We start from the raw sequence: 13,844 nt of genomic DNA, 5'->3' as shown, positions 1-13,844 counted from the left end.
TTAAAAGAGAGAATGAAATGAAATGAAATGTACTGTAGGTCATTTGATAATGGCCCTCTTGATGCCCAGTTATATGTAACTATTGTTTATTTTTCTGGCTCCTTTTTAAAAAAACATAAAAAACCTTGCTATTTAGGCAGCCATTCCAGAATGTTATACCTCAGTGGATTCAGCTGAACAGTTAGCCTACTCGATCACAGTCACCATTTTAAATGGTTTTAATGCAAATGTATTTTAATGCTTTTGATTGTAGTGTTGTTTATTTGAATTTTATTATTTTTCTTTTCTGTAAAACTGTATTTTAATTATAAGTACGATGTATGTCTTGGGTGGTAAAGCGAGCGGGCTGTCCCTGTCCTTAATATATCCACCTGGTTACTCCAACATCAGGAGAGACTGGAGGGATGTGGGAGGAGTAGCCAAGGTTTACAGAAACCCTTTAGAGGCTGGTAGGCTCTAAATGCCAGGTCTGGAAGCCCTCCAGGTGTCATTGAGGGGGAGGGATGGATTTGGGATGGTGCTGGTTTATATTGTGCTCCCTGGGGACCAGTGCTCTCCTTTCTGGAGCTTGCAAACTTCATCTCAGCAGTGCTGTTGAGGTCCCCCAGACTCTTGTATCTGGGTCAGCTCCTGAGTTCTTGGAAGCCATAGCTTTCTTGGACCTGTTCCAATTTGTCAACAGCTTCACCCATATAGCAGGCCACATGCTGGACCTCATTTTTTCAACAGGGCAGGGAGAGGGTGGCTCGAGGGTGACTGCTAGATTGCTTTAGGGTCACCACAACCTCCCTAGATCCTTTCCCGGCCTTGCCAGGCAGATGGCAATGGAATGGGCCGCTTCTATCATCAGTGTGTCTCTCCTTGAAGGTTGGGTTCCCCAAACCTTCAAGGCGACATCAGGCCCATCTAAAAAAGCTTGAATTTGACAGCAGATGATTGTAACAACTATTATCATTTCTCTAATGTTCATTTTTTAAGAAAGGAAGCAGAGAGGGTGGTAGCCAATCAGGTCCAGGCACTCTTGGATGAAACCAATGCCCTTGACCCATTCCAGTCTATATTCAGGCCACATCACAGCATGAAAATGGCATTGTTTCCCCTGCATGATGAACCTTTGGGGGAGGCTGACAGTAGTAAAATGTCCCTGCTGGTCCTCCTCAACCTCTCAATGGCCTTTGATACTGTTGACCACAGTATCCTCCTGGGGAGGCTCTCCAGATTGAGGATTGGTGGCTTGGCTTTGTCCTGGTTCCGGTCCTTCCTGGAGGACCATCCTGAGACAGTGCAATTAGGGGAGATGGTCACCGCTCATTGGACTCTCAATTGTGGAATCCCTCAAGGGTTGATCATCTTCCCATTGCTGTTTAAAGTCTATATGAGGCCACTGGGGGAGGACATCAGGAGATTCAGAGTGGCATGCCATCAATATACTGATGACACTGAACTCTATCACCATTCCGCAGTGAATGCCATCCCTTCCCTTGAGCAGTGCCTGGCTATGATAATGGAGTGGATGGGGGCCAACAGATTGAGGCTCAACCCAGACGAGATGGAGGTTTTTGAGTGGCTATTCTGGCTGGCTGTGGATAGGGTGCCTCCCTTTCCTTTGGGGTGCTACTTTCTTTGTGAAGGATAAGGTTCATAGTTTGGGTGTCCTGCTGGACCCAACACTGTCTGTGGACATTCAAACAGCATCTATGGTCCAATCTGCCTATTTCCATGCACTGGTAGTCTCAAGATTAGACTACTGCAACACTTTCTGTGTGGCACTGCCCATGAGCCTCTCACAGAAACTTCATCAGGGCCACTGTGTTTTGCACTTGCTGCAGCTTTGAAACTGCCTTCAAAGGTAGCCCAATGTCTGCATTATACTAGTCGATCTTCAAAACTACCAACACATAAAGTAGTATTAGTAGAAATTTCCTCTCAAGATAGGGGCAGGTTTCCCTCTAAGCTATGTGGCTGCATGTTGTCATTGCTGCTCTTATACTGTATTCAGTTTTCCACCAGTGGAACCCCCACCCAGCACATGTAAAATTCCAGCTGCGACCAAAAACAAATGGACAGCAATACTGGCTGCAGATGTATGGTACTGAGGCAGTGCTGTGTGGCTATGTGGCTACATAGCTTAGAGGGAACATCAAAGGGGCGAAGATGCAATCTGCCTAAGCTGAAAGAAGGCAGACTTGGCTACAGCTGAGATCTGATTCTCCATCAAAAGGGCTGGGTCCAAAAGCAGCACAGATTATGAACCTTGATCCTTCAGTGGAAGTGTGATCCCATCCAGAGCAGGAATATTTTTAACTTTTTTATTTCATTATTAATTAATCTGTAGATCTACTTATGTCACTTGTTAGTTGGGCACTTATAGGACTAGCCTTTGGGGTATTGTAGCTTACTTATTTTATTACCTATAGATATTGGTTTTGTGGTTTCTTAATTTTAGTTAATCTCTATCTCTGGTTAGGAGTCTTATTGTTCTAAGTATTTTATGTATTTTATTTTAACTTAGAGACCTTTTTCTATAGTTGGGAGACTGAACAAGACTTTTTTTCTTTTGGGAGTAGTCTAGGCCCTATCTTCTGTTGTTATACTAGGAGGGTATATTGTTATGGCAGAGCAAATACCATCTTGGTAGTAATGGGTAGAGGAATGATGCCAATATTCAGTTTCTGGTCTAATTGATTGAGAGGGAGATGGTTGATTACTTGCAAGCATTCTTGTAGGACATCAATAGCCTTCAGCCATATCATAGAATCAACGAATAACAGAATAATGAAGTTTGAGGCTATCAAGTCCAACCCCCTCCTCAAGGCAGGAATACAGATCAAAGGATATCTGCTAAGTGGTTGTTTAAGTTTCTTTTGAATGCCTCCAGTGATGGAGCACTCACTACCTCTCGAGGTAATTGATTCCATTGCCATACATCTCTGTGGCAACCCCAGACCTACTGGAGTATCCCACCCTGTAGTTATGCTGCCACCAACCATTCGCTCTATCAAGTCACCCAGACCAGGAATGGATTTTAATAAACAAAAGAACAAGGTTTATTGAAACAACAAACAGGGTAAATAAAAGGATCAGGTAAATAGGAAACTGGAACTTGGTATAGTCCCAATCATACACATACAACAGATTGGTTCCCACGGAACACTTTAAGGTAACGCACAGACCCTGAACCTATCAGTTCTGGCTACCTAGATAGAAACCTGAACCTATCAGGTATGTACTATCTGACGAACAGTTGTACCCAGTCTGACACACAGACTCCAACTCCACTTCTCCACACCAGCTCTAAATATATATACAGTACAGCTCCTCCCCCCTGATGTCCCGCCTTCCACTCCCCATAGGATGGAACTTTCCCTCCAAACCCATGACAGACAGGTACCATCAGCGCTGTATGTGACAATCTCTAACAGTTAGGAAGTTTTTCCTGATACTCAGCTGAAATCTGGCTTCCTGTAACTTGAGCCCATTGTTGTGTGTCTTGAACTCTGGGATGACTGAGAAGAGATCCTGCCCCTCCTCTTTAAAACAGCCTTTCAAGTATTTGAAAAGTGCTATCATATCTCCCCTTCATCTTATTTTCTCAAGGCTAAACATGCCCAATTCCTTCAGTCTTTCCTCACAGGGCTTGGTTTCCAGCTTTCTGATCACCCTTGTTGCCCTTTCAGTTAGGATTCAGGCCACACCATGGAAATGAGACAGTTTTGGTTCCCCTGCTCAATGACCTGTTACAGGTGGCTGGCCAGGGGAGTGTAACTCTGTTGGTTCTCCTAACCTTCTCAAGTGGCCTTTGATACCGTCGACCATGGTGTCCTCCTGGACCAGCTGTCACGTTTGGAGATTGTGGAATATGACATTGTGTTGGCTCTGGTCCTTTCTCAAGAACTGGCGTGAGATGGTTCAGCTTGGGGATCTTGCCTTCATTCCCGTGGGTCCTACACTGTGATGCCCCACAGGGGTCAATCATCTTCTTAATGCTGTGCAATATCTACATGAGACAGCTGGGAAAGTATCTTGAAATTTGGAGTGTGTTGCCATCAGTACATTGATCACATACAATCTATTCCTCCTCTTCATCTTCATCAGCACTGCTTGGCTTCATTAATAGACTGGATGAGAACTAACAGACTGAAGTTGAATCCTGACAAGATGGAGATCCTGTGGTTAGGAGGGGATCATGATAGTTTAGGGGGCCTTATCTGTGTAAAGAAACGGCATTGGTCGCCCTGTGTGATGACCTGTTGAGGGAGGCCGACAGGGGCAAAGTGTCTCTGCTGGTCCTCCTTGACATCTCAGCAGCCTTTGATACCATTGACCACAGTATCCTCCTGGGGAGGCTCTCTGAGTTGGGAATCGGTGGCCTGGCATTGGCCTGGCTCCGCTCCTTCTTGGAGGACCGTCCCCAGAGAGTTCAGCTTGGGGAGAGTGTCTCGGCCCCGTGGAGTCTCAATTGTGGGGTTCCACAGGGGTCGGTTATCTCCCCAATGCATTTAATATCTATATGAGGCCGCTGGGAGGGGTCATCAGGGGGTGTGGAGCATTGTGTCATCAGTATGCTGATGAGACCCAGCTCTATATCAGCTTTTTTCCAACCGCAGGAGATGCCGTTCTGTCCCTTCAGCACTGCCTGGGGACTGTACTGCAATGGATGCAGGAGAACGGGCTGCGGCCGAACCCGGACAAGACGGAGGTACTGAGGGTGGGCGCTCCCACTATTGGCGGCTTGGGAGACTCATATTTGGGGGGGCCACCCTTGCTGCAAAGAGTGGGGTTCGTAGCCGGGGGATCCATCTGGACCTGGCGCTTACCATGGAAACACAGGTGGCGTCAGTGGTCCACTCCGCCTTTTTCCATCTTTGGCGGATAGCCCGGCTGTGACCTTATCTCGACATGGGGGCGCTCACTACCTTGGTGCATGCGCTCATAATCTCTAGATTAGACCACTGTAACACGCTCTACGTGGGGCTACCTTTGAGGTTGACGCGAAAACTCCAAGTGGTGCAGAATGCAGTGGCCAGACTCCTTAGTGGAGTGAGAAAATTCCATCATATTTCTCCTATTCTGGCTGCGTTGCATTGGCTGCCCATTCGGTTCCGCGTTGACTTCAAAGTTCTGATGCTTACGTATAAAGCCCTAAACGGTTTAGGGCCTCGATACTTGGCGGAACGCCTACTCCCACCAAGTTCTACCTGTGTCACTCGTGCGAGCCAGGAGGTGAGGCTGAGGAGCCTGACGCCGAGGGAGGCCCGGAAGGAAAAGAAAAGAAAACGGGCCTTCTCGGCGGTGGCTCCTCGCCTCTGGAACAACTTGCCTCCTGAGATTCGCGTGGCTCCCTCGCTGGGCATCTTTAAGAAACAACTGAAAACGTGGATGTTTCGGCAGGCCTTCCCTTCAGCTAACCCCAGCTAATCCCTTCCAGTCAATCCCTGATGTTTTCCTTTTCTCTCTTTACTGTGAGTCACTCTGTTTTCCTTCTTGTTGCAGTTGTTTATTTATAATAATTCATGTATTTATATATTTTATTTTGTACGCCGCCTAGATAGGCGGGGTATAAATTCAATAAATAAGTAAATAAAATAAAGGATTTTCTACATAATCCTTTCCAGGATTCTTTTTATTGTTCAACTCTGCTATGTGATAGAGTGTTGGAAAATGATTGGTATTCATACATTGCTATTTTATGATTACCATGATTTGAATTGCTGTAATTTTTTTTTAGATCTTGAAGTAATTGAATTAAGTCAAAACCTATCAAACAGACTGGCCTACTGGACTGAAAAAAACAGAATACTGCAAGAAGAAATTGGTAAGTTTCCTAGGTTGTGATACTGAAGAATAAGAGTGCAGGACCACCTCTCCCTTGATGCCACGTACTAACTCCCCCTGGTCCACGATTCTCAAGAATATAAGAAGAGCCATGCTGATGATGAGGCAATGTAGCCCAGCACTCTGTTCATACTGTGACCAGCCAGTTTTCTCCAGGCAAAAAGGACATGAGTGCAGGAGCCTCCTCCCTCTCACATTCTGATACAACTGAGGAGTTACCTACATTTACATTTGCCTCCCAATAGGGTCAGTTCTAAATGGATTCTATTTAAAAATCACATGACTACCGTATTTGCCGGCGTATAAGATGACTTTTTTGGCCAAAAAACCATGCCTCCAAGTGCGGGGGTCGTCTTATACTCCGAATGCAAAGCAGTCCTTCAGTTGGGGCAGGAAGGAGCCGCTGCCGCCGCTGTTGAGTGAGTGACGTGGGGCCACGCCGGCCGGGGAGGAAGGCAGGCGGGCGGGCAGGTGGGTGGTCCGGACGGAGGGAGGGAAGGGTAGCTTTTAAAGGTGCTGTCTAGGTTTATCATTGCTTTCCTTCCAAGAAGCAGGCATCTTTTAATTTTGTGGCTGCTGTCAACATCTGCAGTGATCATGGAGCCCAAGAAAGTAAAATCTGTCACTGCCTCCATGTCTTCCCCTTTTATTTGCCAGGAAGTGATGGGACCAGTGGCCATGATCTTAGTTGTTTTGATGTTCAGTTTAAGACCGTTTTTGCACTCTCCTCTTTCATCCTCATTAAGAGGTTCTTTAATTCCTCCTCACTTTCTGCCATGCTTTTGTGTAGTCAATGAAGCAGAAGTACAGTGGTGCCTCGTATAGTGATTGCTCCGTTTTACGACGAAATCACTTTGCGATGGACTTTTTGCCATTGCAAGAGCGATCGCTTTGCGATAGCCCCTATGGGTTTTTTTCACTTTGCGATGATCGCTTCCCCGTGATCGTCGCAAAGCCCCCGCCGATCAAGCCCCCATTTTCGGCCAGCCGATCGGCGGCTCCAAAATGGCCACCGGAAAAACAAAATGGCAAACACTGTTTTGCCTTGCTTTAGAGGCACCGAAAATGGCCGCTCCTATGGAGGATCTTCGCATAAGGTCAGTTTTTAAGCTCATAGGAATGCATCAAACATGTTTTAATGAATTTCTATGGCCTTTTAAAAATCGTTTAGCGATGAAATCCCTTAGCGACGTTTTTCCTGGAACGGATTAACGTCACTAAGCGAGGCACCCCTGTAGATGTTTTTCTGGAATTCTCTGGCTTTCTCCATAATCCAGCACATGTCAGCAATTTGGTCTCTAGTTCCTCTTCCCCTTCGAAATCCAGCTTGTACTTCTGAGAGTTCTCGGTCCACATACTGCTGAAGCCTACTTTGTAGGATTTTGAGCACAACCTTGCTAGCGTGTGAAATGAGTGCAATTGTGCGGTAGTTGGAGCATTCTTTGGCACTTCCCTTCTTTGGGATTTGGATGTAGACTGATCTTTTCCAATCCTCTGGCCACTGCTGAGTTTTCCATTGATGATGATGAAAAAGCACACTGGTCCTTTGATATTGGGCTGTGGCACCAGGCTGTGTGAAATGACCTTTAGCCTGGTTTGTTCCTTTTTGCAAACCACACATAGAATGATTAAAGTGGTAGGGAATGCCCCCTCCCCAATTCTGCATTGGCTGTCTCTAGCAAGCATGTCATTGCTAGCACCACTCTGGCAGCCACTGATGATGTTTAAATCCTCTGCAATTTAGCAAAAAATTAATGCAACTTGCTAGGCATGTTGGACACCTTACCACTCCCTATAACACCCCATGGCTGGAGTGCAATGTGTTCCAGCAAAAATAGTGCACATCTTTATCAAATTTGGTGCATCCTTCTAGTTCGGTACACAGCCTGTGTAGATTCAATAATATTTTTAAAATTCAAATAATGTATGATTTCCTTCCTTTCAAATCAAGGGGGTAATATTGGCGTATGTACATTTTTTGGTGGGTAAAAGGTAAAAAAGTTCCTTGACCCCTGGTTTACACAGATAAATAAGGGAAGGAGAAAAGCATGCCACAAAGTGCAACTACTGTAAATATCCTCACATCACAACACCTGGTTAAAGGCCTGCTTTGCATTCAGAAGGAATCCCATGCGTGTCCCGCCGGCTTTATCGCACAGGGATACAACTGACACTACATCCTTGAGTCCCCCCCCCCGAGGTATCTCTCCCCCTCTGTCCCACTCCTCCCATCAAATCCACCAGTCTCAGGGGGGTTTTCCCCTCCCCGCCAAAGCTTATTTTTGATTCTGACCCGACTTTCTCTCGTTCGCTCCAAGTACACATGCACACTCTCCTCACCCCCCCCCCAGCAGGTAACTACTGGTCAGAGGTGGCGGCGGCATATTTATTTTTTCTGGAGGAGGGAATCTTGCTGGCTCTTGACATTATTTTGCTTCGGTGCTGAGCCACTCCACCGCCTTTGCCTGGGAAAGGGCCTAGCCCCAAGCATCCCCCACCCCTCTGCTCCCCCATTGAGATAAGGCCCCTCGTCCTCAGCACCAACACTTCAGCAGCCCTGACCCGCCCACCCTTTGCCTTTCCCCGAGGGAAGCTATGCGTCATGAAGCTGCCTGGCAGAAGTTCTCAATGGCAGTCTTTGCCTGTATGCCGCCACTGCTGCGTCCCTGGCCTCCGGGACGCTGCTGCTGGCGGTGCCTCTCCTGACCCAACACAGCTGCCCCAGCTGGGGTGCCCCTTGGACCTTGTCTTTTTCACACTTTTGCTTTTTCATCTACAGAGCTCAGGGTCACTGTTGACATGTTGAGTTTGCAGGGGGGGGCAGTAAGGATGATCCCCCTACCCTACTCTTATCCCCCCCCCCAGTGCGGCTGTCCCAGCACCCCGGTCCTTAAAAAGTCATGGACCAGGACCGGTCTGCAGCCTGGAGGTTGGGGACCCCTGTGTTAAGGAGTCGAGGTGGACATCCAATCTTGGGACGGATTTTAAAAAGGCCATTCCCTGCTAACCACATCAAAGGCCTTTGTAAGATCTATGAAGGCCACAAAGAGTGGCTGTTGTTGGTCCCTAAATTTCTCCTGCAACTGGCATCACATTAGTCAGCAACAATTTGGCAGAATGTGTTACATAATTAAGTGACAGGTATGAAAATCATAGACAGGATTCTGGTCATTGTACTGTATTTAGTTCTGATTCTATTAATGATGCATTCTGTACCACAGTTTTCCTGCAGGCCTATGTTTTAACTTCCTTCTTGTATTTTTATTTGTGCACCTTTATGCTCCTTTTTGTTGGCTTCATGTGGACAGGATTTTCAGCTTCTTCCAGAAGCTTTTATCATATTCTTGAATATAAAAAGTGTATTGAAATAAAGTAGCTTTGACACTGGATAATTTACTTTTTTACTCTGGTGACTTTTGGTCCATGTTCTAGTTCTGCCTTTATCACTGTCATTTTAAATAGTCCACAAACAAGAAATGTGCATTTTTTCCTGCTTATACAGTATCTTTCTTTTATGATAAAGAAGCTTCCAGTTTTGAAGTAAAGTTTGGCACTGTTGGAGTTCCCTGGCACTTCCCCATTTATCTGTAATTAAAATTTGATAGCACTGTGGCCAGTGTATCCAACCGGCTTGAACTACTGGGTCCTGGGCAGCACTATTTAGAATTAAGATCAAGATAAGTCACCTACAACCTAGCTGGCTCTACCTTATAGCCATAGCCTGCTTCTATAACAACATAGAAGAAAAACATGAATAAAATGCAAAATCCAGATGAACCAAGTCAAGACCAACATAATAAAAATAAACCAACAATAAATTAAAAGAAGCAAAGGCTGAAATATCAAATGCTAAATAAAATCCCCAAAGGCCCCAAAGCAAACAAATGCTTTTCTGTTATAAAATTGGTTATCAACTGATAGTACAAAAAAGAGAGAGAGAGAGAGGAGGAGAAAGAATTGTATGTCTCAATGAAAATGGGTGAATAGAGATTAGTCAAATAAACTCTTCTGGATGACTGGATAATGTTTCTCTTGACAAATGCTTGCTATTCAATGGAATTTTACATATTTCTACAGAGATATGAAATTTCCTTTTAACACCCAGGTAAGCAGCCACACTATTACAAAACTACTGGAGCATAAGTAAGAGTTTAGCTATACAATCCCATTTGGAATGGGATAGTGCAGGCTATCTAGTGTTGCTTAAAGGCAGGTAGAGGTCTGTTATGCCATACAGTGTTATTTTTGTAACCACATGGCATATGCACCTCAAGCAACCTTATGAAATCTCTTCCTTGCTCCCTCCTGTCTCTTCCCATGAGGAAGTTTTCAGTTTTTAACATTTTTCCCTAAATGGTACAGAGCAACAGTGTTGCCCTAATTAGCCTTAATAAACTTTGCTGGAGGAACAGAGGTTGGGAGTTTTTAATTTCCCAGTGTTTCAGTAAAGTGGCTGAGCTGTCTATTTAAGCTACTAATGATATTAAGAAATTGAAAACAGCTAGTATATTAAAGAAGGGTGCTCTGTTTTGGATCAATCCCAATGATAGCAGGCACTGGAAATGAACCAAAACAGAGCAATTCTACGCATATCTAAACAAGAGTAGCCCTTGACAGTGGCCCAAATATGTCCCAAAGTCTCCGAAAACTACACATTTTTACTTTAAAGTTTACTTTTTAAGCTCCATCACTGTTTAAGGTCCTTTCTACTAAATCCCCTCTATGTTCTCCTCTTCCCTTTTTCTGGTTTGGACAAAAGACAAAGTTACTGAATTGCTTGAGGAATGGGTGCCATACAAAAAGAACTTCTACTACTTTTCTGAAGAAGAAGCAGACTGGGAACATTCCATAGAAGAGTGTATAGAGAAAGACTCTGAACTTATCTCTATTATTTACGGTGAGGAAGAGGTTAGTAGAGTACTGCAATGTTAACAGCAGAAATAACCCTGTATAGGATGATTATTAGGGATGTGTATTGGACTGTCCAAACTTTTATTTCTAGAGTGGTCCATCGGTCCTAGAGTGGTCCATAGGTCCAGATAGGCGGGGTATAAATCAAATAAATAATAATATTTCTGTTTTAGTTTCATTTCTTTTGGTGGCAGGGGGGACTCCAGTTTTTGTGTGTGCTTTTACATACACTACTTATTTAGTTTACCCCAAAAGGAGGCACTTCTTCCAGGCCATTTTAGTTTGTTTTTCCCCATTCAGAGAGCCAGAACAGGGAAAGGAAAGGGCATGGCTAGCACAGCAAGGAGATTCTTGGCAGTAACAGCGAAGCAAAAGGAGGAGGAGGAAAATGGGGATATCAGGGCCAGGGGGCTAATGGGAGTGGTAGAAACTGAGGCAAGGAGAGAGAAGGGGAAATAGGGTGACAGGCCCCTTCATACACATATATGTGTCAAAGGGAGATAACCCAACAGAGTAATACAATATTAATCTAATATTTTTATGACCCTCACTTTCAGAAAACTGAATGAATCAGATTTCAGAGGATCTCTATAAAAATTATTCAACTAATCCAATAAGTAAAGCAAGGAAGTGGCTACACAGGTGTTTAACCTGCTATTTGGTCTGCTTCAAGGATGGGCTGGTTCACTCTTAAAGACGACGATCAGACAACATCTTTGCTGGAGTGAACCAACCCGCCCCTGGAGCAATCCTGCTTCCATCTTCCTGGACCCTGTCAAGGCCGTCTACTTTTTTTTGGTGCTGGTATGATACCTCTGCTTAGGTTTGTTTCCAGCACATGCAATCAGTGGAAACAAACCAAAAGCAAACCTTCCCCCCAATCTGAAGTGTCTTAAGTGACTTCAGGATATTGGCAAATTAATTGCTTCCTTGTCTTTGTTGGAGGAAGTGATTTTTTCTTGAAAGTGCACTAGGACAGTGCATATGCAACTGGCTGCAGGCATGCTTTTGACAGGACCTTTCAGAGAACTCAGGTAAGTATGTGTATTAAGTATATATATTAAAAGTTAGGTAAGTGTATTAGGTATACATACATACATACATACATACATACATACATACATACATACATACATACATACATACATACATACATACATACATACATACATACATATTAAAAACTGCAGATCTTGGAAAGGATTCCAAGGATCATTGAGTCCAACCCTCTACCAAAAAAAGATGGCCATGCAGTCTCTTCCATAAAAAGAGCTACTCCTGTTCTGCCTTGGTCTGATATTTTTTTTAAGTCATAAAAAATAACTACTTCAGCGTTGTTTGAAAAAATAAAACATAAAATTATGTCTTGGATTGCCAGAAAGACAAACAAGTGGGTCCTAGATCAAATCAAGCCTGAACTGTCTCTGGAGGCAAAAATGTTGAAACTCAGGTTATCCTACTCTTAGCACATCTGGAAAAGACAATAATGATGAGAAAGATTGAAGGCAGCAAGAAAAGAGGAAGACTGATGCACTGACTACCTATAGGAATCCACAAGCTTGGGTTTGCATGAGCTGAGCAGGGCTGTTGAAGCCATGATATTTTGGAGATTGCCCATTCATGGCGTTCGCCATGAGCTGAGGGCGACATGACAAAACATAACAATGACAACTATAATGGTAACTACATTTTAGTTGCTTGGAACTATAACTGCAATCAAATTACATTTTTTAAAAGTAAATTTCCAAGCTGTGGGTTCAATTGAGTTTATTCCCAGGAAACTATGAACTTGAACACACATATGCCAGTTTCAATAAAGAGGACAGAATGCTGTGTGCTCCTGCTCATTGTGTGTATGCACATTCGTGACTATGTATGTATGTGCTCTTAGAATGACTTTCTGTACTGTATTTCAAAATTTCCATTACACCACTGATAGAAAGGAGCTCCCTCCCCCCCCCCCCGTTTTCTTAGAAACTCTGCGAAGAGAATGTAGACTTTTATTCATAACAAACATTTTCTGACTGTTCTTTGGTAGGCCTTTATAGACCAAGAGACAGCTCGTTTGGGATATGGGTACTGGATTGGGCTCCAAAAGAACAGAAGTGCACCTCATGGCTTGTTGTGGATTAATAACGAAGAGGTTCGAAGACCGTAAGTTTCTGAACAAAATTTACTTGTTGCCTGCATTATAGAAGGCTTTAAAAATTCTTTTTCTTGCAAACTACTGTAAGAGCTGTTTATATTCTTTGAATGCATTTCTTCAGAAACCATAGCTCAGGATCTGTGTTCCAGAATATCTAGGCTTGCATTTTAAACTTTAATAGGAGGTTGCTGTTATTGTTAGGCTTGACCCTTTGGTCTACTCCCAAGAAATTAGAAGTGCAATATATTAATAATGGCAATAACAGAACAATAATACAAATAACAAAGGATCATGGAACACAAATCCAAAGAAAGAAAGAAAAAGCTAAGACAAGCCTGCTTGGCAATTAAGACTAGAGTGAGATGTAAAAAGCCTTTCAGACCAAACAGGAAACACATCACTCTTCTCTGTGGTGAAAGGGAGCAAGCTCCAGTGGATAGCAGAACAGCCTAGAGGTATGTGGACTAACGGATAAAACTCTGGACTGTGCCAAACCAATGAAGCAATATTAGCAGGGTTGAAAAGTGTGGTCTGAGGCAGGACTGTACCCATTACATGGTTGTTGTGGGTTTTTCGGGCTCTTTGGCCGTGTTCTGAAGGTTGTTTTTCTTAACGTTTCGCCAGTCTCTGTGGCTGGCATCTTCAGAGGACAGCACTCTGTGCTCTGGTGTAGTTGGCTTGGGAGTGCTGTCCTCTGAAGATGCTGGCCACAGAGACTTGGTGAAACGTTAAGAAAAACAACCTTCAGAACACGGCCAAAGAGCCCAAAAAACCCACAACAACCATTAGATCCCGGCCGTGAAAGCCTTCGCGAATATATTGTATCCATTACAAATTAAATACTGTGAATAGTGAGGAAGCACCACCTTCAACTAAGTGCTGTTGTCACTTCCTTGTAAGTAAGGAGGAGTCCCCAAAGGTTAAGGGAAGGAAAAACCCAACAGAAAACATA

General features: G+C 44.1%; 1 protein-coding gene across 1 annotated transcript in view; it reads left to right on the top strand.

Annotated features, from left to right (window-relative positions):
* LOC140707664 (CD209 antigen-like protein E) overlaps positions 1–13,844 on the top strand; it is a 36,379-nt gene that overhangs the window by 15,372 nt on the left and 7,163 nt on the right. The window contains exons 6-8 of the mRNA XM_078394421.1: positions 5,729–5,815; positions 10,595–10,743; positions 12,785–12,900. Coding sequence (XP_078250547.1) covers positions 5,729–5,815; positions 10,595–10,743; positions 12,785–12,900 — 352 coding nt within the window. The remainder of the gene's footprint in view (positions 1–5,728; positions 5,816–10,594; positions 10,744–12,784; positions 12,901–13,844) is intronic.

The sequence above is a fragment of the Pogona vitticeps genome, chromosome 5 (assembly GCF_051106095.1).
Source record: "Pogona vitticeps strain Pit_001003342236 chromosome 5, PviZW2.1, whole genome shotgun sequence".
Lineage (NCBI taxonomy): Eukaryota > Metazoa > Chordata > Lepidosauria > Squamata > Agamidae > Pogona > Pogona vitticeps.
This window is presented reverse-complemented; position numbering and strand designations above follow the sequence as displayed.